At 37.1% G+C, this 26779-nt stretch overlaps 1 protein-coding gene across 3 annotated transcripts in view; it reads right to left on the minus strand.

The window, feature by feature from the left end:
• The window catches only part of Stacl (SH3 and cysteine-rich domain-containing protein), a 708284-nt gene extending 682427 nt beyond the window's left edge, over positions 1-25857 (minus strand). The window contains exon 1 of one of the 3 annotated variants that reach the window (XR_016549521.1): positions 25462-25855. Coding sequence is in view for 2 of the 3 variants with exons in the window: in XM_090405477.1 (XP_090261603.1) it covers positions 25462-25561 (100 nt within the window). In the remaining variant the exon portion in view is untranslated. Of the gene's footprint in view, positions 1-25461 lie in introns of all 3 variants that reach the window. The other 2 variants (XM_090405477.1, XM_090405478.1) reach the window with 2 other exon arrangements.
• Positions 25858-26779: the final 922 nt, after the last annotated feature.

Below are 26779 nucleotides of genomic sequence, written 5' to 3' on the forward strand. Positions count from 1 at the left end.
TCTGTAGCGAGACCACTCAGTTTTTCATACGGTAAATCGAAATCCTTTGATGCTGAATTGACCATTTCAAATAAATCTTCACCTTTAGTTCCCTTCATTGATTTTAAAGCACGAAATTCTTCTCGTATATTGAAATCTGTAGTTATTCCCCGTATAAAATCTCGACGGCAGTAAGGATGCAATCTTTCACAAACTCACCTTCATTATAGGTTTTAAGTTTTTTAGCAATTTGTTCACACAACGCATAACTAGCTTGATTTACAGATTTACTTGTTTTTCCTGGATAAGCCTTTTAAAAAGAGATCAGCTTTTAATTATACTTTCTTTCAAAGTCGCTATCTTGTCTAAACGTTCTGATCCTTTTAAATTTTCATATTTTTTACTTACTCAAATAATGTCGTTCAAGATTATGTTTTTTGTAAACTGCAACATGCTCGTTACAAATAAGACAAATGCACTTGACATTAATTTCAATAAAGAAGTATAGTTCTGTTCATGTTTCACAAAACAGCATATTCACCACTTGCTTTACTCTTTTAACTACAACTTATCATTTAAAAAAAATAAATTGAATAAAGTTGTCAACTGGTTAATTACAAGGCACTCGCAGTACTGCATGAGAAAAACAAAGTGAAAAGTCAATGTTTTGACACGGGGGAAAATGTCATGGCGGTAATTGGGAAGCAACCAGAGAGAACTTTGCCCGCGAGAAATGCTCCCGATTTCTTTTTATTTTAATTGCTGGTCTCGATTTGATGGTTGCCAGACGTATGACGATCATATTTTATGTAATAGTTATTTTTGATTTTGTATATTTAATTATTTAAATTTAAATAAATTTAATTATAATAAATTTAAATTATTATAACATTTCATTTACATGTCATACGAGTACATCAGCAAAGGGGCGAATTGAAAGACTCGCGGGCGAGGGTTCTCGCCCGCGAGTCTATTTCAATTTCCCTGCTCTAGACCATCGGAAAAATAGTCTTCTATTATCCGAGTAATACCGACAATATCGTTAAAATATATCATATACCGTATTGTTATAAAAAAAATAACAATAAAAAACGACGTATCATTTCCTGTCACATGAATGCTCTAATATCACGAACCAATCAATTCTAGTTACCCGAAAGTGTAATGGCATTGTTGCTTTACAATTCTCGTTATATGAATGCGTGCAGTTTTTACTACTCCCAAGCTCATTCACTTACCTTTTCCTCATCAGATAATAAGTTGGAAATGGTCCAAATAATTTCAGCCATACGTAATGTTCGTGTTTCAGCTATCAGCCCAATCAGGTTGCTGTACCCACTTATCTGTCGGGGTATCAAAGTGATGATGATACCAGGAGATGTCATGCGATCGCTATACGTTATAAGAAAGCATGACATGTTAAAATTATTTTTGTGACTTTCGTAAGACGTTTAGTCTTATTGTCTTTAGATAGGATATACTCAGGTGCTAATGTGCAGCGAAATTTACAGAATTCCAAATAGCTGATAGATGAATAAAGATCTTTGGGATTACTTTATTTTTATAATATAGAATTTTAATTATTAAACTAAAATGTAATATTTATATTATTTTTATTTATATTAAAACTAACAAATTTCTTTTCCTATATTAAAATAAAATGTTAAATAATTCATACACCTTTTATTATTTTAAATGTTTAAAATTAAAAAGCAAATGCGAATTCTTTATATTTGTTGTGGTGGAATGCAAATGTGGAGAAGGATGAACTTTCCACAGTCCTTTTTAGGACTTCCAGGGTAGGTGATTGCAATGCTGTAGCCAATGAAGTTTTAACTGAGGCTCGGCTATTGCTGTTACCCTCTTGCCATGATCAGAGCTTTAATTTAATAGCTCAATAACACCTTATCCCTACACTGTCCTCTACAGATAACGGGGAAGATGAAAAGCATTCTTGCTTAGCCCCTTTAAGCCAGTCCTTATAAGGACTATATTTGTTGTTCTTCTTCATAGATGTAATGTAGTAATTCTTTGTCTTTTAGAATAATAAAAACTGAAATGTAAGAAATAATTAGGGAAAGAAACAACCCCTCCCCCAACTGCCTAATTGGAAACGATAATGCATACAATTAACGAAGTTTATCGAACATTCCTTTGAGGACTAAATGAAAAAATTAACGCAAGCTTTTTATTTTATTTATGTTGACATCTCATCCAACGGAATGCAATTAGGATTTGCGCCAGAAACAGGCATTTCAACTTAGGGGAAAAGCAAGTAACTATTGAGTTAGGCGCCGCATTAAAAGAAAATCAGGAATCACGTGGGTAGGCACACGCGGTACGCTCGGTGCGTGATAGAATAGAGATGATTGAAAGCATTCTCCATTTTTCTTCGGTTGCTACTTGGCTGCGTGAGTCGTCTCGAGGGATCGCAGTGCTGCTGTTATTACCCGAGCAGAAGCCGCTTGAGACTCTAATTCGGCGCTCTGAATGCGGCAGATGGACTCGCGAGTCGATTAGACTACCTTGCGTGGTTCTTAACCGAATAACCAGACACATGCAAACGAAAAGCGACTTGGCTACAAGAGAACGCTTTGAAAGAAGTCGGCACTCAAATGCTGTTTTTGTACTTGGAATTCACTTCGACTATTAGCATAAACCGAAACCTATTATTCTTTCTCATTTCTTCAGCTTCGGAGACAAAGAGGCTGCACCAGCATCCTGATCAAGAAACACAGAAATCTATTCTAGTGATACTGCAATATTACTAGAATAGCTCACGAGAATATCAATAGATAATCTCGACAGAAGAGACATGCACATCGAAAATAGTTAGTTCGACCAGTTGTCGATATCAGACACTGTTATTGATATTAAAAATCATTTTATCTAATTCAGCAATCTATATATTCATCACAGATGTATGACTGACTAAAAATTATGCTAATTAAAAATTGTTTTCAATGTGAATGGAAAACACTGCTTGAGAATGTTAACTTAGGGAATCAGCTTAGTATCAGCAATAATATCATTTGCAGCGTGGAAGATATTCTGAATAAATCTTGCCATTTTTAACTGCTTCGTGGCTGAGTTTTGAATGAAGGACCATCAAAAAAAAAAAAAAGGTACTCTGGATGCATTTCTTGATCATTCTATTTGCAGAAATTTCATATTCAAGAGTGATAAACATAAAATGAAATATTAAACAAAATTTGCATATGAATTAATGATCTCTCAGACAAGCTAGGTTTGCAAATTAAATAGAGCCTTTATTATTATGTTTAAAAGATAAAGCATTTGTTGACATCTGAGATGAACAAAGAACAGCAGTCAACAGTTCAGCAAAAATGTTGAACTGACAGACTTCAGTTGGAATTTGTTTTATCATAGACAATGTTATTTTTAATATAAAAAACATTAGGAAAAAACTTTAAAACACAACTTGCATTTAAAGAGTAAAAAAGGTGTGAGAATTTTTGTTTAGCCAAAACAAAGCGTAATAAGCAAAATATTGTTTGTTCATGACGTTTCGAGATTATAAATTGTTGGCATGCGTTTATTGTCAGAAGAGATGCGCAAAAGCAAAGCATTTCTTCTTCTTCAGGTGTCATCCCCTAGGAGGAGGTTGGCAACCATGCCACGAAACTTTTTTCTTTCTTTTGCAAAGCATTGAGCGAATGATATATCTGTTGCTATGCAACGACATCATTCGATCTTCACTGCAAAGGGGAAAATCCCGTTTTGCTTTCTTCAAAACATTCTGACTACTCAGTTGCGAAGCTCCCTTTTCCTGAAAATCAACATAATGAGAATGAAGAATCTCCCACCGTCTGCCATCACTCTCGTAGTATTCTCGAAACCCAATCAACTAAATATATAAAAAACAAACTTTAGTGCATTGATAATGTGCTACGCACAGTCAATGAATTTTTTTCGACTTGTCGAATTGGAAAGAGATTATTGTAAAAGAATCCCTTCTCTTTCCATCATAACCCTTGCAGATAATTCAAAATCTGCGAAGGTTAGGATGAGTTATTTGCGTGTCAATTAATTTGAGCACATGACATTCTCAATTTCATATCCCTGCTTTCGTTAGCCTCCTCACCTCATACGCCATCGACGATGTCCTGAGGTTTTCCAACAATGATTCCAATCCTTCCCAGAAATCAGACGAATCTACGAGGGCTTGTCCACTGCCCGAAGAACCAATGCACATCCTGGCATGGCCTCGGCCGTAATTCTACTTTTTGTCTTATCCACTTGGAGACTTTGCTGATCACACAGTTTTTTTTGTCTTCACCTAAAAAGTGAATCTCTAGTAGCAGACGTCAATAAAAACATTTAAATCATATTTAAGATTTCTAAAAATACATCATTTTTCTTGAATGTATTGTTACTGAAAGAATAATGGCGAGATTTGAGAAGAATGGATTTATGACAACAGGATTGTTAGGTTGATACTACTGAAAAAGCAGAGGCTATAAGACTTGTCTGTTAATGTAACAATCGAAAGAAGGATATCTCGAATGAAGCCATTTGTGATCTACGACCTCAAGAGTATCATTTATTAACATAATACTGAAGAGCTTTTATGGCAAAATTCAGGCATTCGTCTTTAGACTGAAAACTGCAGCACTTCGGGCTTCACAGCATCGAGCGACACGCGCATTCCCGTCTCATAATTATTTGGCACAACTTTCTATGACAGAAGATAGTTTATTACGAACTTCAAATAGTCGACGTACCGTAGTTTCGGCCTTCACCTAGACACCTCCAGTCGGCTTGTACATCCCTCCCACTTGCGCAGAAACGTCTGACGTTACAGCATTAGTAGTAGGAGTCGTCTCGTTTCCTGTTCATTCATCTTTTTTCTTACATGCTAATGGTACTCGCCTCATTCATTTCCGCTTTTTGGAGCGACCTTCCTCGTGCATTTCCGAGAATTGCAAGCTAAAGATATTCAAATCTAATGCTAAGAAGCCTCAATAATCTCCTTGCTACTGAACTTATCTGTGGCGGCAGATGAAAGAGCCTTTCTTGTTCCCATTTAATATGAAAATTCTGAAACGACTGTCGGCTGGAGGATCTCACAAACCTCGTGAATCTTAAATTCTAGGTAAGATTTGCGAGGCAGTGCATAAGAATTATGACTTCGAAACTAACCCAACATTACTCTTCGTTTTAATCCACGAGCCTACACTACAGTTTGTGGTGCGAGCTCCTAGAAGCAGGGGCGACTTCTCCATGCTTGCTGCGCAAGCTCATTAATCGAGAAAGAAGTAATATTTATTTGTTAATCAATGCATGCATTTCTAAGCATTCCATTTAGGCTTTTATTTTTGTAGACAGAAGACGTCTTAAGCTTGCGCGGCAATAATTGAGCTTCGCGTTGTGAATCGAAGGCCGATGCTTGCTCGTCTAGTCAAAGCTGCCTTGGCTTGCTCGGTTGTGGGAGCCTCCAGGTCCTATCTGCTGCACTGTCATTTCATGCGCGCCCATAGCCATTTCTGCTCCCTTCACGTTGTCTTAAACACAAGCCATACGCAGTCAAAGTAGCTCTAGCCAGTGGGCTTCAGCCAGCTTTTACAAGTGTGCGTGCTGCTTGGGAAAATTAAGTTACAACCAACTTTTTTATGATGATGTTATTGACCAGTTCATAAAGAAGAGCCGTAGGGAGAATTTGTATTCAAGTAGTTAAATTGAAAAAAGATAGAATATTATTTGCGAAATAAATGTTGCATTTGTATAATTAAATGTACATACATTTCTATATTATTTGCGAAATAAATGTTGCATTAAATGTACATGCATTTCTAAATACTGTACATAGTTTTAAATGGTCAGTAATTCATTATTCCGCTAATCAGACTTCAATCACAGCTCTCATTCCCTGAATGATAAGAGCAAGCGTGAATTTCAAGACCAGCATTCACCCCTGCCTAGAAGAAAGGGACATTCTCGGTTGTCCACCTATCTCGCCGTTCCAGTCTTTCTGTTGGACTATTTCAATAACTTATTTTTATTTATTTTGCCATCCATTGGGCCGAGCGGTAAGCGTACTTGTTCTCTAAAGCAGAACAAGTACGCTTACCGTACTTCGAATCCCTTGATTCGAACCCTCGTTCTGGCATTGGATGGGGAAATTTACCATCTGGTACAGGGACACCACCACCACTGCCCTACTTGTTGACCTTAAAAAGTTCAGTGTTTGCTCATTGACATGGTTTTCCCTTTCAGTCGTTTCCGACCGTAGGTGACTTTGTAAGCATTGCCCACAAAGTATTCTTGGTGAGATTTTTACAAGGCAGTTCGCCATTGCTTTGCCCAATTCCCCTAATTTTATCCGGCCTCGGGATCGGCATATGGCTGGGACGTATTCATGACTCTCATCCGTGTGTGTTTCACAGGGCCGGGTTGCCTGTTCTGGGGGACGAAAAACCCGAGTTTCCGGGTGAAAAAACACCCATAGTACCTCGTATGAGACCGGCTAACTCACCTTTAGTTGAAAGAGACCAGATTAAGTTCCTCACGTCACTGAGGGTCATGAGCAGGGTTCTTTTCAGATGGCCTAATCTTCCAGTACCGTAGTATGGAAGTCCCTGATTAATGCTTATGTACTGTAGGCTGCTATCCCATACATAGTTCGAATTAACACAGAAATATGCACCTTATTTATTTATTAATTTTTTTTTGCAGAAACAAAAGTAAAAAAAAAAAAAAAAAAGCAGAATTTCGCACGCACACACACACAGAAAGAGAGAGAAAAAATACAGGCTTCGTCCGGTCAGCATTCAAACAGATATTAGTGCGAATATCACATGTTTTGGCGGGATTACAAATCCATGCGTGTGTATATAAATGATCGAGGCTGTAAACACTTCGATCTCTCTAATATATAAGTAATAATAGTACTTGAATTGCTTTATTGTACTTGATTAACTTTATGTTGTGAATATAGAAATACGACAATTGAGATGATGGAAGGATCCAAAGTGAAATGAACGGGGGGGGGGAAGTAATACTTGATTATCCAGCGAAAGAAATCCTGTTGGTTGTAAGGACAAACGTCAAGAGTGACAGAATCGTGAAACGGGCGGATCTGTACACTGAAGGTGATTGAATGAAAACCAAATTTCAGCGACTTCATTTTCGAGATTCAAAATCTTTTCCTGGGTTGAGCGTATTGCGTACTAATGGCGGGAACACCCTTCATTCCGCGCAGCGGAGTATTCAAAGCAGATGGGAGAGTGCATGAATTAATCATCTCTTTCATTGCCATCGCGGAGTATTGATTGAACTCCCGTTGTTGCGAAAATATAATGGAACTCGCGTTTGTTTACACTCCAAATTCCTTGACTCTACAAACATTAGCGTCTTCGCGTTACGCTATCGAGCGTCGTAGTGTAAATAAGTAACTACATCCGAGCTTTACAGGCTCTCGGAGATGTTAACATTTGGTTCGGATCTCGTGCGACTATCTTTACGGCGGTCACAGCCCGTGAATGTCATCTGTCTTGGAAGTAGCTCCATTTTCCCCACCGGAGGTTGCGCGTTAATAAGCATTTTGTCACGTGTCATCAGAAGTCGCTTGATTTAGGACGAGGGATGACATGAGCGATGTCTACGGACAGCGAAACCAAGGCTTGTTTTCCTCTATTCAGCTTTGGCGCGCGTCGTCGAGCGGAGACTCCACACGAGCGAGTATTTTAGCAAGCGGTACATAAGAAATAGCTTCCAAGAGGTGATGAGCTGGTAACTTAATGCCTCAACGTTTATGACTTATGCACGGGCAGAAATTTCTTATGAAAGTAATGAATGGAATTCTAAGAATTTACACACCAAAATTTATTGCCTTCCTTGGTGTCAAATGTCGAATTTTTATTAATGTAGCACCCCTCATTATTACGCAATTCCTTTAGACACAATTCAAATTACAACATTTTTATATGGAAATACCGGAAACTATGTCAATACAATTGATTCTCTGTTCTCAGCCATTGCAATCTCTGATGGCTTTTTCGTCCAAGTTGTCTATTAATCGTGGCAAACATTCGGAAACTGTGAAAATGCACCAATATTCCTATCGATAATTTTAACACTTTTCTTTTACATCCACTTCAACCCTACTTCTATCTTACCACACTAACAATTTTCAGTCTAATTGGGACTTGCGGAATTGCTGGTCTAGAGACCGAACAAGATGCTTTTCAAAATCTCTTTCTTCAAGCCTCCAATGAGAGAGATTTTCTTCAAGCTGTGTCTCAACACAGCTTGAAGAAAATCGTACTGTCTAGTTCGTCTAAAACATTTTTTCTGGTCTTTAATAAATTGAGCAAATTCCGATTATATGTAGCTTTACTGGGAATGTGATTAATTACCTCTGAGTGCAGTGCCGTTGCCCTGAACTGATGTTTTCTCTTCTCTCAACTGTTCCGCTCTCCCACATGACCCATTAACTCAAATTATTTTCCATTATGAAAATAATTTGCCGTTTTTAATTCTTCATCTGAAAAAATAATCTTAGACTTCTTATCATTCACACAGAGTTCGGGACGCCTAATCTTGTGGGAAAATAAAACCATTTGTTCAATAGCTTTCATCACACGAAGGAAATGGCTTCAAGTGTTATTCATTTTAATTCGAGTATTAGATAAGACAGGTAATAAACTGCAAGATGGATGGCACTATACGAAATATTATTCCAAGTCTCGAGTTAGCGTGAGCGTAACAATGAGAACTATTCTCTGTTGAGACACCTGCTTACTCTCACGAATGTGTTAGTTCGCATTAGGGAAGGATCGCAGCGCAAATTCCTGTGCAGTTCAACTCTTATGAGAGAGATTCAAGTGTTGCGACGTACAATGTGAAAGGCTTGTGTTTTAAAATTATATACATATGACAAGAGCAGTAAAATTGTTTTGTTCAGAAACTTTATAATTTGTGTTATACAAGATGTCTTATAAAGGGCATCCCGTTCGCAAGTTTCGTTTCATAAAGACAAAATGTTATCTCTTAAGATAATCCCACATATCATTCAGCAGAAACAGTTTTTTGTTCCAAATTGTAATCCTTCAACTTATAACAAATGTTTATCACATAATCCGAACTACTCCTTCCAGGTCATTGGTATCGTAATAGACTTCACTTTTTGGAGTTGAGGAGAAAGAATGGAATCACGATCCTTCAAGCACTCCTCTCCAGAAAGCTTAATAACATCGACACACCCTGGAAGGCCAAGAGAATTGGTCCTTTCCATCAGGAGATTTTGACAGAGCCGCGTAGTGCTAACTTTATTCGCGGCTTTTAACCACGTATGTAAGTGGTCAGGTCTTTGTGAAAAATCTTATTAATATTAATGGCATATTATAATTGTAATTATAAAAGTAGACAATTGACTCTAAAACGTGGCATTGTGAGCACTTTTTACCTATTTAATAAATAAGGTGAACATTGGGAATAAGATGACAATTACACCAGCCTATTAGCGCTTTTCTGTAAATCAAATAATAAAGACAGTGCGTGTATCGTCTTTCTTAAGCTCTGAGAACACTGCCAAGTGTTACTTGACATGTTAATCCTCATTCTGCCACGACGCAGACAACTGTACGATGGAAGCCAAGTCACAGTCCTTAATACCTTTTCGTATTACTGAAGTTCAAGACGTGTACTGCTGCTTCACAGTCTTATCTCATGCAAAAGGTATTAGTTTTGCTGCACATCGGTTTAGTCTTGCAAGAATTAATCTCAAAGCAAGTAAATTAAAAAAAAAAATGCCGCTATATTCATTTGAAATTTCTACTCGTTTGCGGCGGTACTAATTATCAGTCGTTTCATCATGTTTTAATTATTAACGCACACATTGCTTATTTTCTTTTTTTAATTAAGAGTATTAACTCCTGCATGCTATCTTTTTAACTTTCTCGTGAACTTTTCTCAAATCTTCCTAACTAAAGAAATATTCTGCTAATAGTATGCTTCTCTCTCCATAAAAAAATAAAAAAAAGTACTTCGGAGATTAATCTTTCATGTTTGAAGTCCGTCCTATTTTCTTATGTGATCTTAGTCACATGATCACATATGAAAATCACAATCCTATTAGCAGAAAACAAATCACGAAGTTGGTGCAAACTAGATATGCACCAAAACACCGTGTCCAAGTTTTTTAAAATTACCAGTATTATCTCAATACAATAATTTTGCTCAGTTCAGTTAGAAGAGAAGACGTGACGTCACGCTTAGGTGTTTCCATAACAATAGATTCCGCTGCATCCTTAGGGAACATGAAAACTGACGGGTTCATTAACGAACTAACGGCAGTGCGTAGCTCAGCTGCCATACGCTTGCTATTACTTGAAATATTCATCGTTTAAGATGTTAGACCGGAAGATTATATGGATTACCCTTTCAAGATAGAGGCAACATTTTCCAGGCGTTTATATGTGCATCGAAGCTTGTCTTAAAAGAAAAACTCATCGTAGTTAAATTCGTTTACTACTTCAAACTTGGAAGATAATTCGCAATTGCTGTCTACAAGCTAAACACCTTCTAGTATAATGTATGTAAATTATTGGAAAGGAAGAAATATTTATCTCTTTTGAATGATCATTTTGTTTATTGTGTGTATCATTCGCGGTTCATCTCGGTGAGAAATTGAAGCTCGTATTACTACGCAGCCGCATTTTTCATGGAGCTTTCTCCTTTGTATCCAGCATAAAGCAGTCTTTCTCACAGGAATATTTTTAACGTGCTTCGCAAGATACACATTATATGCCGAGAAAAATTAATTTTTCACTCCTTATTAAAGATTGGCAGTATATAGACCTCCTTCAGTTTAAATCGGATCATTTTTAATGAGGAAAATAATTCAATTGTACGTCATAAATGATAACTGTCTGCAGCACTGTTAGTCTCCTTCTGATGAGTGTGGACTACAATTGGTGGCAGCTTCACAAAATCCAGAAGCTCTTGACTGGCGTAGGAAAAACGAGGACATCTATTTCTCGAAGAAGAAAAACAAGAATGATTCTCAGAAAGAGTACAAGGAGACTTAAAGGGAATTTCTTTGAAAAATTAATGTTTTACAAAATCACAAATATTAAAAAAAAAAAAATGAAAATTCCCAACTGCAACAAGTTTTTAATCCTTTGTATTCCGAATTTGGCGCCCATCTTTTTAGTAGCTATTTCGAACTTTACCCAACCAAATATGAAAAACGACAGACTGAGCAAATCAATAAAGTGACCGTACGTGAATGTAAATGTCTGCATGTTGTAGACGTGCTTCGGTTTGTGTGTGGTCGCTTGAAGGGTGATTCATCCTCAGAAAACCTAATGGCTGATCCCATATACGAATATAACGGACGAGGGGAGGGCAATGACACGTCCAGAACATGAATGCAAGATTAATATTTTCTATATTTCACAAGCCGAGATTTTTGAATTCATGTGAGCACGTCACCGTATAACTTCGGCCAACAGAATTAGAGGTAATCACGAGGCCCAGTTTATTTCTACAAAACAAGTCTTCCTTCCTTCCCTCTATACCACTTTCCTTAATTATCCCTTTCGCAACGTGGAAACAACCCACTTATTCACCCCTAATCTCCTTCCAAGAAAACACGTACCGTCAACCGCTCGGTCTAAGAAGGGAACCGCAATACCTCCGGAATCTCGCGTTCTGCCAGCACCTCCCCTCGCTTCCCTGTTTCCTTCCCGGCGTTAAGTATCACGTTAAATTTAACTCGTGCATGCTGGCCAGGCTGCGTGCCGTGTTTGCAGAACACTGCACACTCATTTTTTAGCCTCTTCTTTAAACAACGGAAGTGTGTGTTTTGCCCTTTGCGTGCGCCTTCCCGAAGACAGTGACGGCAAAGAACGACCGTCTTCGAGCTCAAAATTCTCATCTTTAGTACAGATTGCGTTCAATGTCATACTAAGAAAGGTCCACTGATCTAATCAGGTCTTTTAGGAGTTGTGTGCTCAACCGATTGAAGACACACACGATTTTAACGACAAAGAGATTCATGGCATTAAAACAAATTATTTTGAAACAGATTTAGTGTTTTATTGCTAGTTAATATATCCATAAATGTTCATTATTCCGTCATAACTGCTTCTCTGCCATGAGTTATTTCTTCATTGTTGAAATCAAATTTCATTTCTCTAGTTTTGAAGTTCACGTTTTCATTAAATTCATTTTAATGAAAACGTGAACTTCAAAACTAGAGAAATGACTAAGAAAAAATGTAAGTTATTCATTGCACCAATATTTACAACACGAACATTGATTTAAATGATTGAGTTATAATAAATATGTACTCAAAGTAATGTCTCATGTACTGAAGTATCTGAATCGAAGGAATACACATGAAAAGAAAAAACCGGATGCACATTAAAAAGAATCCAGGTTATAATAATATTTAATTTCACAAAACGTAAGCAAGCCAAATCTTAGTTTACGTACGGCGCGATAGTGCTTGTGTTAGCAATAGAAGTAACCGCATGTCGCTAAATAAATGGTCTACGACAGGGTCACTGGCCACAGATGTTTTTGACGAATCCCATGTGGACGCATTACTTACGCCAGATTTTCAAATGCTTCCGCTAGTGAGGTTTCATGGTATGCTAATAACAAATGTAAGGGATAGCATGGTTTTTTTTCCACTCACGTATGGAAATCTATCAGAATAGCAATTTTTATGAGCACCAATCTGAAATAAGTTTAAGAATATCGATGGCTTGAAGTGACTTCAAAAATTGCTGTTTTGCAATTCACGCAAGACCACGTAATGGCTAAAATATATCTGATGGGATTCACTCAAAATACACTTATTGTGAAGAATTATGTTGCATACTTCCTGCCACTTACTAAGAGTTTTTTTTTTAATAACATGATTATTTTATTAGCACTGAAGTCTATGGAACGAAGCTTTACACATCTGCTGTGTCATCAAAAGTTACTTAACCATTCTAAAAATATCATGGCTGCGTTTCACTTTACGAATAGCAGTCAAAAAATTACGAGATTCGAGTTCACGATCTGTTAGGTTGGGGATGGTGTCTTAAACACATGCAGAATCACTTAAATATTTTGTAGCATAAAAGTGCATTTCAAGCTCTCTTTGGTATGCTTGAGGCAACCGGTCAGGAATGCCTGGATTATAACTCAGTGATGTTCTGCATGGCATGAGTCGAACCATAAGAATAGGTACTGAACATCCTTAATGGTTTCCTTCAAGTAGGCTGCATTGTCGATTAAATGAATCATTTTTAGTGTCCCAAGGAAACTTCTACATAAGAATACGGAGAGGGATTTTCATCCAACATCCAATCATCCGTTTTGTATCGTGGCCAGTTAAGTCGACACCGGTATGTCCCTCATTCAATTCAGGACTAGGTCGAGAAGAAGGTTGTAATCTGCACTGGCCGGAATGCAAATATTAATTACGGTAGCGTGATGTATGTAATCGACTTCATGCCCCGTGGAAGGGTCGCCCTTTCTTTCTTTCTTGAGAAACCCACGAAGAATGGCAACAAATTGGCTTTTGACACACCCTCATCAAAACTTTTAGCATCTGGGGTAAATATATATCTAAAAAAAAAGTGCAGAGACACGATATTCACATAATTGAGGGAGTCATTCCAGACTGAACAATGTAAGGGATCTCGTTGACACACGTTTAAAACAATAAACAGAAGAAATATCTGGATGCGATATCGGAGAGGCATTTTATACACTCACTACAAAAGCTACATGGAAATTAGTGGTTGGGAATGGCACAGAAGTTACACAAGAATAGAAACCAAGCTGTAAGATTGGTGAAACATTTAACTACTTCGTAAAGCTGTACGGAAGGGACCCGCTCTAGGATTAACTTCATTTTTAGTATTTATAAATAACTGTTGCACAGATCACGTTTTGCAAGAAATAATATCTGTTTGCAAAACATCACATATCCTGTCTCAGAGACAATGCAGCCTTAATACTAGACAAGCTCCGTCATTTGTCATGTTATGTTAAACCAATCAATGCTTACTAGAGGCAAACCTATGCTTAAACCTACACTAGGTTTATGTACTTCGAATTAACTAAAACAAAGTCTGTAATTGATGTTCAATGTCACCCATCAGTGTTGTATACCAGCACTGCAAACAGTTATAAAGGCGTGTTCTTGAAAATTTTACCTTAGAGATAGCAAACAGATATAATTTGAAATAAAGTTGTATCAATTTGTGCGCGCCTTATAGCATCCAATATGGAATATACAGTCGAGACGGAGAATACGAAATAATTCAACTACCTTTATAACCCGAGATGCATCTGTCTATACCAAATACATTCCTCATATCAATATTAGCGTGCTGCTACATGTAAAAACAATTTAAAGCCATATTTTGTGTACATAATACTGGAAAATTATCTTCAATTTTAGCTTGCACTGAGAATTCTAACAATGACTAACTTAGGAAAAACTATTTAAAACATAAATATTTACTTGGTTCAGAGCTCAGTGAAATAAACGATTATAAAGAGATGTTGCCACAGAGTAAAGTGATACCTTTGAAACTTGGAAAAGTACGTCGTTCGCCATTTTGGACAAAAACACTAAGATCTTAGTTTTCAAATGTTAACCGTCTTGTTATTCTGCTGTGCATTATTCTATACGTATTATGTTCCTTTTGTTTTCTTCAATTTTTTAATCGATTCACAAACTTACGGACTCTCATTACTGAGTATCAGACCACAAATTTTCAACAGTTCGAATCCGTCGTTAATGGGTCTTAAACTATTTTGTATTTCGTGATCTGCATCACTTAAAATAATTTACTACACTCAGCTCATTTTAAACAGGTCTATCAAAATTTAAAGGAAAAATTCTATGAAATATCCTACTTTCAAGGACATTTAAGAAAAAATTCTTACATAAATAAAAATTAAAAAACTCGTCATCACGCCGAGATTAGCTTTCCGTATACACAATCTGATATAGTTGAGGATAACTTAAATGCACGGCGATGAAAAGGACTCTTGGGATGAAGAAAAATAAGAACGTACACAGAAGATAAGACGGAGTTAATGGAACTAGACGCAAGGAAACTGCAGAACAGTTCATAAGAAACTTCTACGAATAGCGAATCACTGATTGCACTGGTCAGTATATCGGTCTAGGGTGAATGCCACGAGATGACAATCGTCTTTCCGCCCCCCCCCCCCAACTACCCACCGTCGTTAAATTTTCTACTGAAAGCAGAGTCGTCCGTACATTTCTCATCGAATTAGAACCGCTGGGCGCTGACAATTTTAAACATCACTTTTGCAAGCTTTTATTCATATTCCTCAAAATTGGTGCTCGTGCATTGGAGAAGAAGGATGTTCAAGGTCACTCATTATTTGTATAATGAGGAACTAGGTTAATAAACTATTAAGTTGTGTAGGAGTTTCTTTGCAAGATTAATCGATAAGAGAATGTTGTAAAGCAGTAATCAATACAGGCACGCCATTTTTTTTTCTTTTCAAGAAAATTTATTTCTTATAGTTTTAAATGCTAGTCAAGATGTGCTTTTCCCTACAAAGTATTTTTGGAGATTAACTATATCTTAGTCCAAATTGCTAAAAGGCATTCGCAACAGTTTTTTCACGTATTCTGAAGGTTAAAATGTCAAAATAATACGAAGTATTTCTTTAACATTTCTTTGGTATTTCTTTAACATCACTGTTCAAGTTGTTTTTGACAATTTAACCGGAAGCAATCAGTCATCTCATTTGCTTTTATAAACAGAATTTCAAACCCCAAATCTGGTTTTTTATTGGATAGTTTGTATATCATAATTTACAGCCGAGCAAAAATATCAGAACCATTATTATGAAGGAAGTATATAAATAAACAAAGAATAAAATAATAGTGGAATTCACTTCTGCAGCGCTCTCGCTTTACTAGCATAACATAAGCAAACTCTGCCAACAGGAAATGTGTGCTTCGGCTCAAGGTTAAGCGTCTCTATTTCTGTACATAATTTTTGAGCGCCTTTATCTCCGCAAAAATCTTATTGTATATAAAGAACGATTTCTAAAAAAGCCCAATTCTCTTTTAATAAATGTGTTTATACCCCCTTTACTACCCCCTTTCTCCAAAGGATACCAAATGTCGACCAAAATATTTGAAGATAGTGATAAGAACAAAAAAAACTGAAAACTCATGGGATTAGATTTATTAATAAAACCAAATTTCATAAAATTGAAAAAAAAAATCAGTTCTTATTTAAAATGTATTTGAAAAATTCCAATATTTGCACTAAAAAGCATCAGAAATACTCCACTATTCTTAAAGCAGGCGCAAGAAATTACATCTCTACTTCCGCTTCCTTCTTTTAGCGATCAGCTACGTAGCAGTGGAAATATAACGTGTGGATAAGCAGGAATGAGCGCGATCCACGGTGGCCTAGTGCTTGCTCAACGAGTAGAAGGTTGTGGATTCGAATCCAGTGAAGGCATTTTAGGAAAGTTTTTCATGATCTCTTCTACTCGTTGTCGAGTTAGTTGGTCTCGAACCGGGTGGTTCCATACTTCATTTCAACAAATAACCTTTTATTTTTTGTACTCTCGTCTCGATAAAAAGTTACTATAAATAAAGGTAATTTAAATTTATAAATTTAATTTCAATAGCAATTGAACTGAGTGATACTGTTATTCAATCATTACTTTTACGCGAAAAAGAATTCATGTTAAATTTATCGTTTTCCTTATTGGGAAGAGTGCAAACTACCGACGATGTTAAGTAAACCATCCTTCCGCATGTTTGCGGCCGCTGGGATGTTTTTATCTAAAGATCCACTTAAATGGAGAGAATATCAAGTACCAAAAGCAAAGAAAAATTTTATTCGCTCGATTACGGCAGTACAGCAATTTCTCGGTGTTCGTACGCCTGAAAAATAAACACGGAACTTCGTACAACAACAAGAACTTATCTGACGAGGAATGCAAGATTCTACGGAACACCCTGAGCAAAGAAAAAAAACCAAGTTGGTTCTTTGCACAAAAAGAAATGGCAGCGAAGACACGTTTCAAGTCATTAGAAACACCCGAATGCAAAAGATCTCCATTTTGTTCTCGTGTTTTATGCCCTGTTACTAAATATATTTATACGTGAAGGGCTTACACATCTCTTTCAAGTTACCAAGGTGAAGACAGCAATAAAACTTAATGTTTCGGAAAAATGCGCTCTCGAGTGTTCCTTGTTTGTTAAGCCAACCGACAAATGAACTTTCGTCTGAAGGTCCTGTTTGATAAGCAAAAATGGTTGTTGACGGACGAAAGTGTCTGGCGTTTTCTTTCGAGATTTAAATGATAAAAATCTGATATTTTCCAGCATCCCTGATGGAAGTGATAAAGCGAAATTCGAACAGAGATACTTAAAGTGCGGATTGAATTAATTTTTTTTTAACAAATCTGGCTTGTAATTTAATTACAAACCTAATTAAATTAAAAAACAAAATTCGGGAGCAGTTGGAATCCACCGCGTGTAAAAGATTCATTTCAGTTGTTTCACAAACGAGTCTCTGGTGTTGCAACGCATCATCCTTTTGCCCTTCTCTCGCCGTTCCCACCTTCGATGGTCTTTTAAATTATTAATAGTTGTCGGAGCCTGCAGAAAATACTCCTTGCTAAGATAATGTGCTTAGCTACTTGAGCTCAGCGAGGATGGGCGCGCGTTTTCATGACACGTGAAATATGAAGTAGAGCATGCCTTAAAGGTCAAGAGTTGTCCATTTTATATTTTCTATAAGAAAAAGAACTTATCAATATTTTATTGATTTCCGACTTACGCTATACAAAGGGGGAATTCCCGTTTCCTCCGCCCACACAAATCGAGATTAATAGTTGAATATTCCAGAAAATATTTCAAATTTGAATAACTTTATCCCGAAGGTTATTCCAGTCGTCTTATTCAAATTAAAAAGACGTGTCTAAGGAAGAGGTACGTTTCTGATGCGTTCTCAATAACACGTTCCTTTTACTCATTTAATGAACTTCCTTAAAATATAAATTTAATTAGTGTTCGGTTTGTATTTACGATGGAATTGCCCAACTCATACCACGAGACACTTCAAACCACAGACATAGTGAACACTCAAGTGGAACTATTTGGCGTTAAGCCAAGGCGAGCGTCAAGTCTCCGAGGAATAGCTTTCCTTATTAAAGAAACTATTGAGAAGGGGGGGGGGGGAGACACCGAACCTCTGACAAAATGATGAACTGCAGAAACCATTAGAATTAATGAACAAAACGGAAGCGTTAAAAATCATGCGTGAACTTAATGAATACAAGTAAATCACAGGGTATGGGGTCAGACAACGGCGAGCGGAAACAACGCGATTATTTATTTAAGCTTTAGAAAAGAAATTACTTCTGAAAAACAGGAAAAAGTCATTTCCATTAATTTGAATGAAAAAAAAAAATAATTCGATTTGTCGATAATATAAACAAAATTATATTCCTTGCTGCAGGAGACTTGGTCCATGTTTAAAGCATGCATTTTGGGAAGTTAAATTTGGAATGAAAATAAACAATAATAAAACATTAATAACGACATACCACACACGGAAAGACTCAAGGCATCCCAGAGAAACTGAGGATTTAGATGAAAACTCAAGCTGTAGCTGAGCATCACAGAAAAAGCTCAGCATAGAGAAAGAGACAATTCCTCTAGGGGTAGACAGAAAGCAGCAGACAACGAAGAATAGCATGATTGGTTTGGTTTGCTCGGAATTAGGCTGAAGACCATGAAACGAGTATACATACCGATGTTAACAGAAGTATTCTGAAATAATATTTTAATTTTTAAGTCAACTAACAGAGGATTCAGACCCCGTATTTAGCCTATTTAAGAACAAAATTAAGAGACCTTCAGAGGATCAACGCCTCACCGAGGCCCTGATCCTCTAAAGGCCACGGACAAGACACCTATTCTTGAATCATTCACAATTATTTTAAAAAAAAATCAATGCGACAAATGTTAATTTTTTTCTTGATATATTTGTTCAGTAAAATCAAGATTGGCGTTTAGTTCTTGGCCTTTTAACTCCTTACTTAATCTAGCGAAAAATCGAAAACATCTTTTGTTTGAATGGAGAACCTACATTTAAACCCAAGTGATTAAGATGAATCCATACGAGTGTTAATCTTAATTATTAGACACGTCTGTCAATGCCTGTTTACCATCCCTAGCCTATATAATGTGTTCATTAACTTCATTCTTTATCTTCGGGATCACAGTTTGGCAAGAGTGCTCGTGATCCCTGGCATACCTTTTGTTCGGAGTGTCAAGGACGCAAGAAAACTTTCCAAGGCCCTCTAAACAATTTGTTTATCTCAATCCTAAAGTATTCCAGATAATTCAGAGCTGTTCAAGAGAGAAGGAGATGATAGTATCGGAAAGTAAACGGTATTTACAATAACTTAAACAATATCCCTAATGAATAGATCGATATTCGACCTAATTCAAAGAATGGTGAAATTGTTTCCTAAAACACTTAAGTTTTTTTATTCATTTTATAACTATACAACATTGCTATTATCAAGTGTTTTTTTCCTAGTTTACCGCAAAAATTGATATTTCAGATCATTGCTGATGGGTAGCTGGAATTCATCTTTGTTCGTTTTACAAGCCAACCAAGAATGAACTGGCCGTACAAGTTATTCGGGGGGAGGGGGGTGTGCACTTAATGATATCGATGCAATGTCCTGTGAGCCAATTTCGCAACATTCATCGCGGAGTGCATTTAATCCCAATCCGAAAACACAAAAACAATTCTGGTTATTCTTTGTGATCTTATTTCTGTTGCAGTTTATTGCTTCCCTCAGCCGAGCCTACAATGCTGGTCGATAAAGTAGTCTGCGATTTGCTGAAGGTTAATAAATGGCATAGATTTCTCAGCTTTTACAATTGCGAGTCGAGTAAAATAACGATCCGTATTGATTCTGAAATATTTATCTGCGTTGAAAAATCAGTTTTTATCTTTAAAAAGTAATCGTTGCTTAGTTGATTTTTTCCTAGTAGGAAGTCCTGACCAATGTCCCAGTAAATGCTGAATTATTAATTTAATGTAATTTGGAAGTCAAAAAAATTGCCAATCGATTGCTCTTAAAAGTCAATTACCTCTTATCCTATTGGAAGTGAACACGCTGTCCAGCATGCTTACTCATAAGAATAGGGTTTCTGCTCCCTACCCAAGAGTCTGTATTTTGAAATCCCACTGTTCACACGGATGCACGTGAATATCCAGTGAGAGATCAAACCTTACTGCGAGCCTGGAGTAGCTTACTTTCACAAAAAATAAAATAAAATAATTTAATAATCTGTATTGGCCTTGCATTTGTCAAGTAAGGATGTTTATTAAATCGGATCATTGTAGTAAGATTCCGCAGGATTAATCAGGCCAAGAAAAATTATGAAATTGACTCTCGTGCGATCTTCAGAAAGATAATTGGTGTTTACGATGCGTACAAAAGACAATCATCCTTGATTGAATCCAATTTAGCAAACTGAAAGGAACTTAAGCGTGTAATCGGATTAAAAATAATAAATAAAAGTCCGTTCGTAGTAAGGAACTTTCTTCAGGAGATTTTGTAATTGGTATTTTCATTAGGATGCACGAGATACCTTTAAACACTGTCGCACATTAAGTACAGGAAGATGCTGAATTAAGAAAGGATTGGTTATAATTACGCGATTCTAGTTTTCTATTCACTTGATTCAGAAACGAGAAAGTATAATATGGCCTACGAGATTTCACGCATCATCTTATTCTCTGGTTGAGTATCCTACTGGAGTTTGTTGCTTTCTCAGGATCTTCGTTTTATTGTGCCATGAGTGTCAACTGAAGACCGCAGTACGTCACCATGTTCAGGAAAGCCTTGATAATATCCGTCTGCTTCAAGACTCGTGGCGCCTGTGGGGTTTGCACAGCTAGTTGATCTCCGGAATATCGTAAGCGTGTAAATTCATTTAGTGGCAACCAAAAATAAACTTTCGAATCGCATATTTTCATGAATATGTTACAGGAAAAAATGGTAGTGTTATATCAAAACTGAAATTGTTGGAAGTATCCAACTCAAATCGTTCCAAGAGGAGAGATTATGAGTCAATGGTAAATACTATTGCAGAATATTTATCACGTACAAGAGTCAAACATCTATACCTAATGAAAGCTTGTGCACCATCTAGTAGCCGAATTTCTTCCTCTAACTCTTAGAAATATTCAGTGACTTTCGTCGATTAGTTCCAAGTACCAATGAACCAATTCATTGCCATTAGAGTGCGATAAGATACGCTTTAAAAGATCGGGTGCACTTTGACAAGTGTACCGGCATGGACAAAGGTTACTTAGCGACTGCTGCTCACTTTACGGCGTCAGGATTATTGGTGGCGCTTAAAGTAAACTCGCCGAGAGCAATACCATTGTAAAAATGGCTCACACGGTTGAAATGTTAGATGTTTAATGTACTTAACGGATACGATAGAAGATCTCGTTACCTCTGATACTCCAAACAAACTGCACTGACAGATGTAAGAATCGAGGTTGTAAGCAATAATCAAAACCCAGTAGTCCTAAGTTATATCGCATGCGCTGAATCTCATTTTTTTTTTACTCTGCTAAGACACGGGACCTACAAAGTGCATACATTTCACTAAGTAGTTAAACCGTTCTGGTTTGTTGACCTCTTTCAAACCTATTAAGCCATTCTTAATGGTTAATTTATATGCTCTCGACTAAATCTGCGTGAGGCTTAAGTGCGTAAAGAATTCATGTTGGAGATTTAATGGAATATTATCAGCACTGAGGGAGGATTAAAACTAATTTTAATACTTACGAAATATTGTATCTGTCACAGAGATATCTTCAGAGATTACAAAAAACTTTTGTAACAACACACACAAATACAATACGTGAGACTAAAGTCCTATCTAGGTGGTGCGCCCTCTATGAGCATTTGCAGGTGGCCTAGGATATAAATAGGGATCTCTAATAATTAATGCATTAAACGATTGCATTAAACTTCCGAAAATTTGGAAACATTAATTATCCGCGATCCCTCTTTACATCCTAGGCCACCTGCAAATGCCCATAGAGGGCGCACCACTTAGATAGGACTTTAGTCTCACTATTGTATTTGTGTGTGTTGTTACAAAAGTTTTTTGTAATCCCTGAAGATGTCTCTGTGATGGAGAAAATATTGGAAGTATTAAATTAGTTTTAATCCTTTCTCAGCGCTGATAATATTCCATTAAATCTCCAACATGAATGCTCTCAACTAAAATGAGCTACAATATTCATAAATTCAAGTAATCATACTATAAAATCTTCCTGAAAGTTAAATAGCAAAGATTTTATTCCAATCTTGTGGAAATTACCTTCGAGTGATGGCTTCTCTACAAGATGAAAGCGATTAAGTGATGTCACTCAAAGAAGTTGCTTATGCTACAAAATTTTATCGGCGATGAGCAAGTTAATCTGAAATTAATGGTATTTAAAAGTTATTAAATGGGTACGTCTACGTGCAATTCACGGAGAAATCATTTCCATATAGGAACAAGACGATTATCAATTGGGTTCCTCACCAAGGAACGTAACTGGTTAACTTATAAACTCGAGAAGGAATTTTATCCAACTAGTAACTTATTTTTATGGACGTGGATCTGCTTGGAAATTCCAGTATTACCTCGGGCAAAAGAAAGTTATTGGAATCTTAACAGGCAGGTGTAAGAGAGATTTGCTATTTCACAGGCTGCCTTCGGAACAGTGGGTTTTATTTAGCGAAGTCAAAATACCTCAGGTAATTGGCAAACATTTCTAATAACATTACACAGAAACCAATCTTTGTGTTAAAGAAAAATTCTGTTGAGGTTTCGTATCAAATTTACATAGTCATCGATACGAGTTTCTTTGGAATTGCATGATTACATAAGATGCAAATATTTTTACTATATCGAATTCCGCTGCTATCTTCCAGTTGCTTTCGGCCATCTGTTTCCCCTAAAGAGGCCAAACAAAATCCTGAATATCCACAGAAACTCTTAGCTGAAGGCTAATATTTCGAGGCTTCCTCTAATTCTAATTAACATGTTTCGTGGTAAGAGGCATGTCGTGAGCACAGCGTAATTAAAGATAACATTACACATAGAAAGGGATGATAGCAATCTTATGTAAGCAGATGGGTATAGTACACATATTTCGTAATGAAAGGCGCAGCGTTCGCTCTCACTCCCTGTGTAAACTTACATTAACAAAACATAATAGCATACATCGGAATAGCGTGACAACTGACAACGATGAGCTCGGTCAGTTAGTCAGGTGTAACCTCTTATAAATGAATTGTTTATTCACAATATTAATATTTTGAACTAAGGGCTATAAATTTAAATGAAATTATTATTTCTTAGCTGACAGTGTATACTAGAAGAAAAACAATATTGTCGCATAAACGGTTCTGTCTGAAAGGAGCACATTACAGTGATCTTTCTGAAAAGACCCTTGCATGTAGATAGGAGGGCACAGGATAGTCATTTTTTGTTTCCCCCTCCATATTAATTGCTAGTACTGAAAAGATAAAATGGTTCAAATCGATAATTTCGATGTCCTTTCCGAACAAGTCATTGCTAGCTAATTGTATACAATCATCTAAACAACTACTTATATTCTCTTGTATTTCCGCTCGCTGTCTACTTTATGTAATGAATAACGATACTTGAACACCATATACGCAACAATGTGTGCACCTGACAACACGAGGTTACACGTAACAATTATTCAAAACTAATGAAATGAGTAGGAAGAATCCCATTACCTAGCAACCATTTTACATCAAGAGCATGCTTTATAAAAAGAACACGTTCTCATTTCAGAAAATCGAAAAATCACTTCTTTGTGTGGCGGTTCAACTATCAATCCTTTTATTTCTTACTGTAACGATCGCCTATCAAATAAATTGATCGGCATTTCATGGAAGTCAGTGACAGGTACTAAATTGGTGGGTATAACCACGTCAATAATGTACTAAGGGGGTTTTCCGTATTGACTGAACAGTCCGTAAATATTTTTTATTTCATCGAGGATAAACTGGGACAGATGAAGGCAATTCAAACACTGTTTATCGGCCAAACTTAGACGTCGTTTCCATGGCGACCACTGTTTTCATAGCCAGCACGCAAACTACACTTTGTAAATGGCGACACTGACGAAACCACCCCAGTTGTATTTTCTTTCAATGAAGACTCCGAATATAGTTGGAGTCTTAAATAATTCATTTCCAGGAATTATTTAGACAGCTTCATGTTTAAGAAAAATGACGGAGGGGGGGGGGGGGTAACTGCTTGCTGTGGATTTGACTTTGTCTAACAAATGTTTTACATTTTACCTCCAGGATAAGAGCCAAGTAGGCTTACGGAATCCAGCAAAAACATTGTTTACCTTGTTCATGGGAGCAGAAAATTTAAAAGAAGCAAAATAAATACATCTAGAATCGAACGTGAAAAAAATACATCGAAACTTATAAGTTATCCAATAGTTTCACGATGTCAAATCATCCATTTGGGAACCATTTTTCTGCTGTAGTTTGCTGGGATGGAATATATACGAAATTAATTTTCAATACACACAATAAATTTAATTATATAAAATATTGGAATAAAACTGGCTCCAAGAAAAGTGACAAACGAGACTGGAAAAAAAATACTAAACCAAGCTATGATGGAAGGACTTTTGCACTGAATCTAATAAATATTTCTGAGAGATTTTTATTATCTTAGAAATCTGCAAAATCAAATGCAGGTACTGAACTCCAATCTCCGAGCTGTTTATATTTCAACAGCACAGTTAACATTTTCTCGCCGAAACCACTGAGCGGGGGTGGGAGGTAAAAATGTGAACAGATCGATAAGGGGTCCACGTTCGCAACTTACATGTTCAATTCATTGTAATTATTAAACTATACAAATGAAATTTCAAATCAATTTAAGTCATTTATTAGGGGGGGTGTCATTCATTCTGCTTATGTGTTGCATCAGGTCCACCCTGCGACTTGCACCGTAATGTCAGTAATGGCACCAACTGTAGCTCTTGCTTCAGGTAATCGCGTGCGTGTTCCCTCAGGTAGACACGGTAGGTAGCTAAATATTGCAAAGAACCACAGAAGGGAAGCTGTGCTATTTGTGGAAGTCAACTACGATATTGGCTATGGAGTTTACATTGACTTTGTGGAACACTGTGTGGGTAACTTATTGTAAGTAAAGAAACAACAGACGGAGTGGGACTAGTTAAAACGTCATTATGAGCATTTTAGGATTCTAAACTTTCATTCAAGAAGTATGTGAAAGTTACTTGATAAACCTCTATAGCGTACCTGTGACGTAGTCGGGTAGATGATCACCGTACTTAAAAGAAAGTCCTCAGGAAGAGTGCTTAAGAATGTGCATTAAGTACTTACCAGTTTTAATGAGCTTGAAACTGAGGCCATTATGGTCTTGAAGCGATTGATTGAGAGGGGATGGCACAAGGTCCCGGAACGAGTGCTGCTCTGCAGCCATAATAACGCCAGGAGAAGGAGAGAGTGGCAGCTGTTGCTCGATCTCACGTGTATCACTTAGTCCATCTCACACAAAGCGAACAGAAGTCGTCTTCACACACGGCACAACAGAAGCACAAACCTTCCTCGGCCGGGGGGAATATCTCGCACAGGTACACGTATACTCGCGAGCGCGGCACGGACAACTGTGTTACTCGAAAACTCTCCTTTGCAACGTGCCACCAATGAAATTGGACGCCATAGCACGCGAACGCGTGCTTAAGTGGCGCTGCGTGTCCGTTCTTCGAGTGTTGGAGGCGGAGTCTACGCCGTGGGATGGAGACGCGACCCACTCCATACGAGAGGGGGAGAATTACAACCTCCGCACATTAATGAACTGCACGGAAGGTCACGTGACGATAACGGCCGAGATAATTCATAAGCCACGAAGTGATACGTTTTCGACCGAGTTTTCGCAGGAATTTAAACTCCCACTAAATAATTCCTGCTTACGATCGCTTTGACAATAACTGCTTGTCGTTAGAACAGTTTCGCCCGCCTCTTAGTACAAAACGTTTTCCAGCATCGGACTCCGGCATTTGCGGAATCTGTGGACAACTGTACCACCAAATTAAATTCCGTTCCCAGTTCACGAACATGACCTTAATTTCCCATTAACCTGGCACTTTAAGTTATCAGCGAGTTGTAACGCAAGCATTATTGCTTGGTTATGGCGAGACAAGTGTAATCGGGATGCTGCCATTAAAGCAGTCGTTGGGACCTCAGTCAACGGCTCCATGATAAACTAGCAATAAAAAATCTAAGTTTTCAAACCAGAATTTTGCTTAAAAACCACACGAAATACATAAGCAGGCTCTCGAAAACAGTTTTTGGGAGGTTGGAGAGGACTGATTTTTTTATAATTTACTTACGATGTTACTTTATTGTCTTACAACACGGAAAATTTCTTGATTATCTGAGCAACATTATTTCTTTGAATTTTCAGGCAATTATTCTGGGCGGGATAAACCCATATTCGCATCGGATCCCGATTACTTGATAAATGTAAACAACCAATCCCAAAGAATTAAACTCAACGATTCATTAACAAATACGTATCCCCGTGATTATACATTCTCTCTGCATTTTTGAATGATATGAAATAAATAAGAAATCGAAAACTGAAAAGAAATTCATTTGAAAACACGGAAGAAACGTATTAAGCATACTGGACCTCCTA

This window comes from Typopeltis vanoorti, chromosome 15, assembly GCF_054136105.1.
Source record: "Typopeltis vanoorti isolate ZY-2024b chromosome 15, IOZ_Tvanoo_1.0, whole genome shotgun sequence".
Classification (NCBI taxonomy): domain Eukaryota; kingdom Metazoa; phylum Arthropoda; class Arachnida; order Uropygi; family Thelyphonidae; genus Typopeltis; species Typopeltis vanoorti.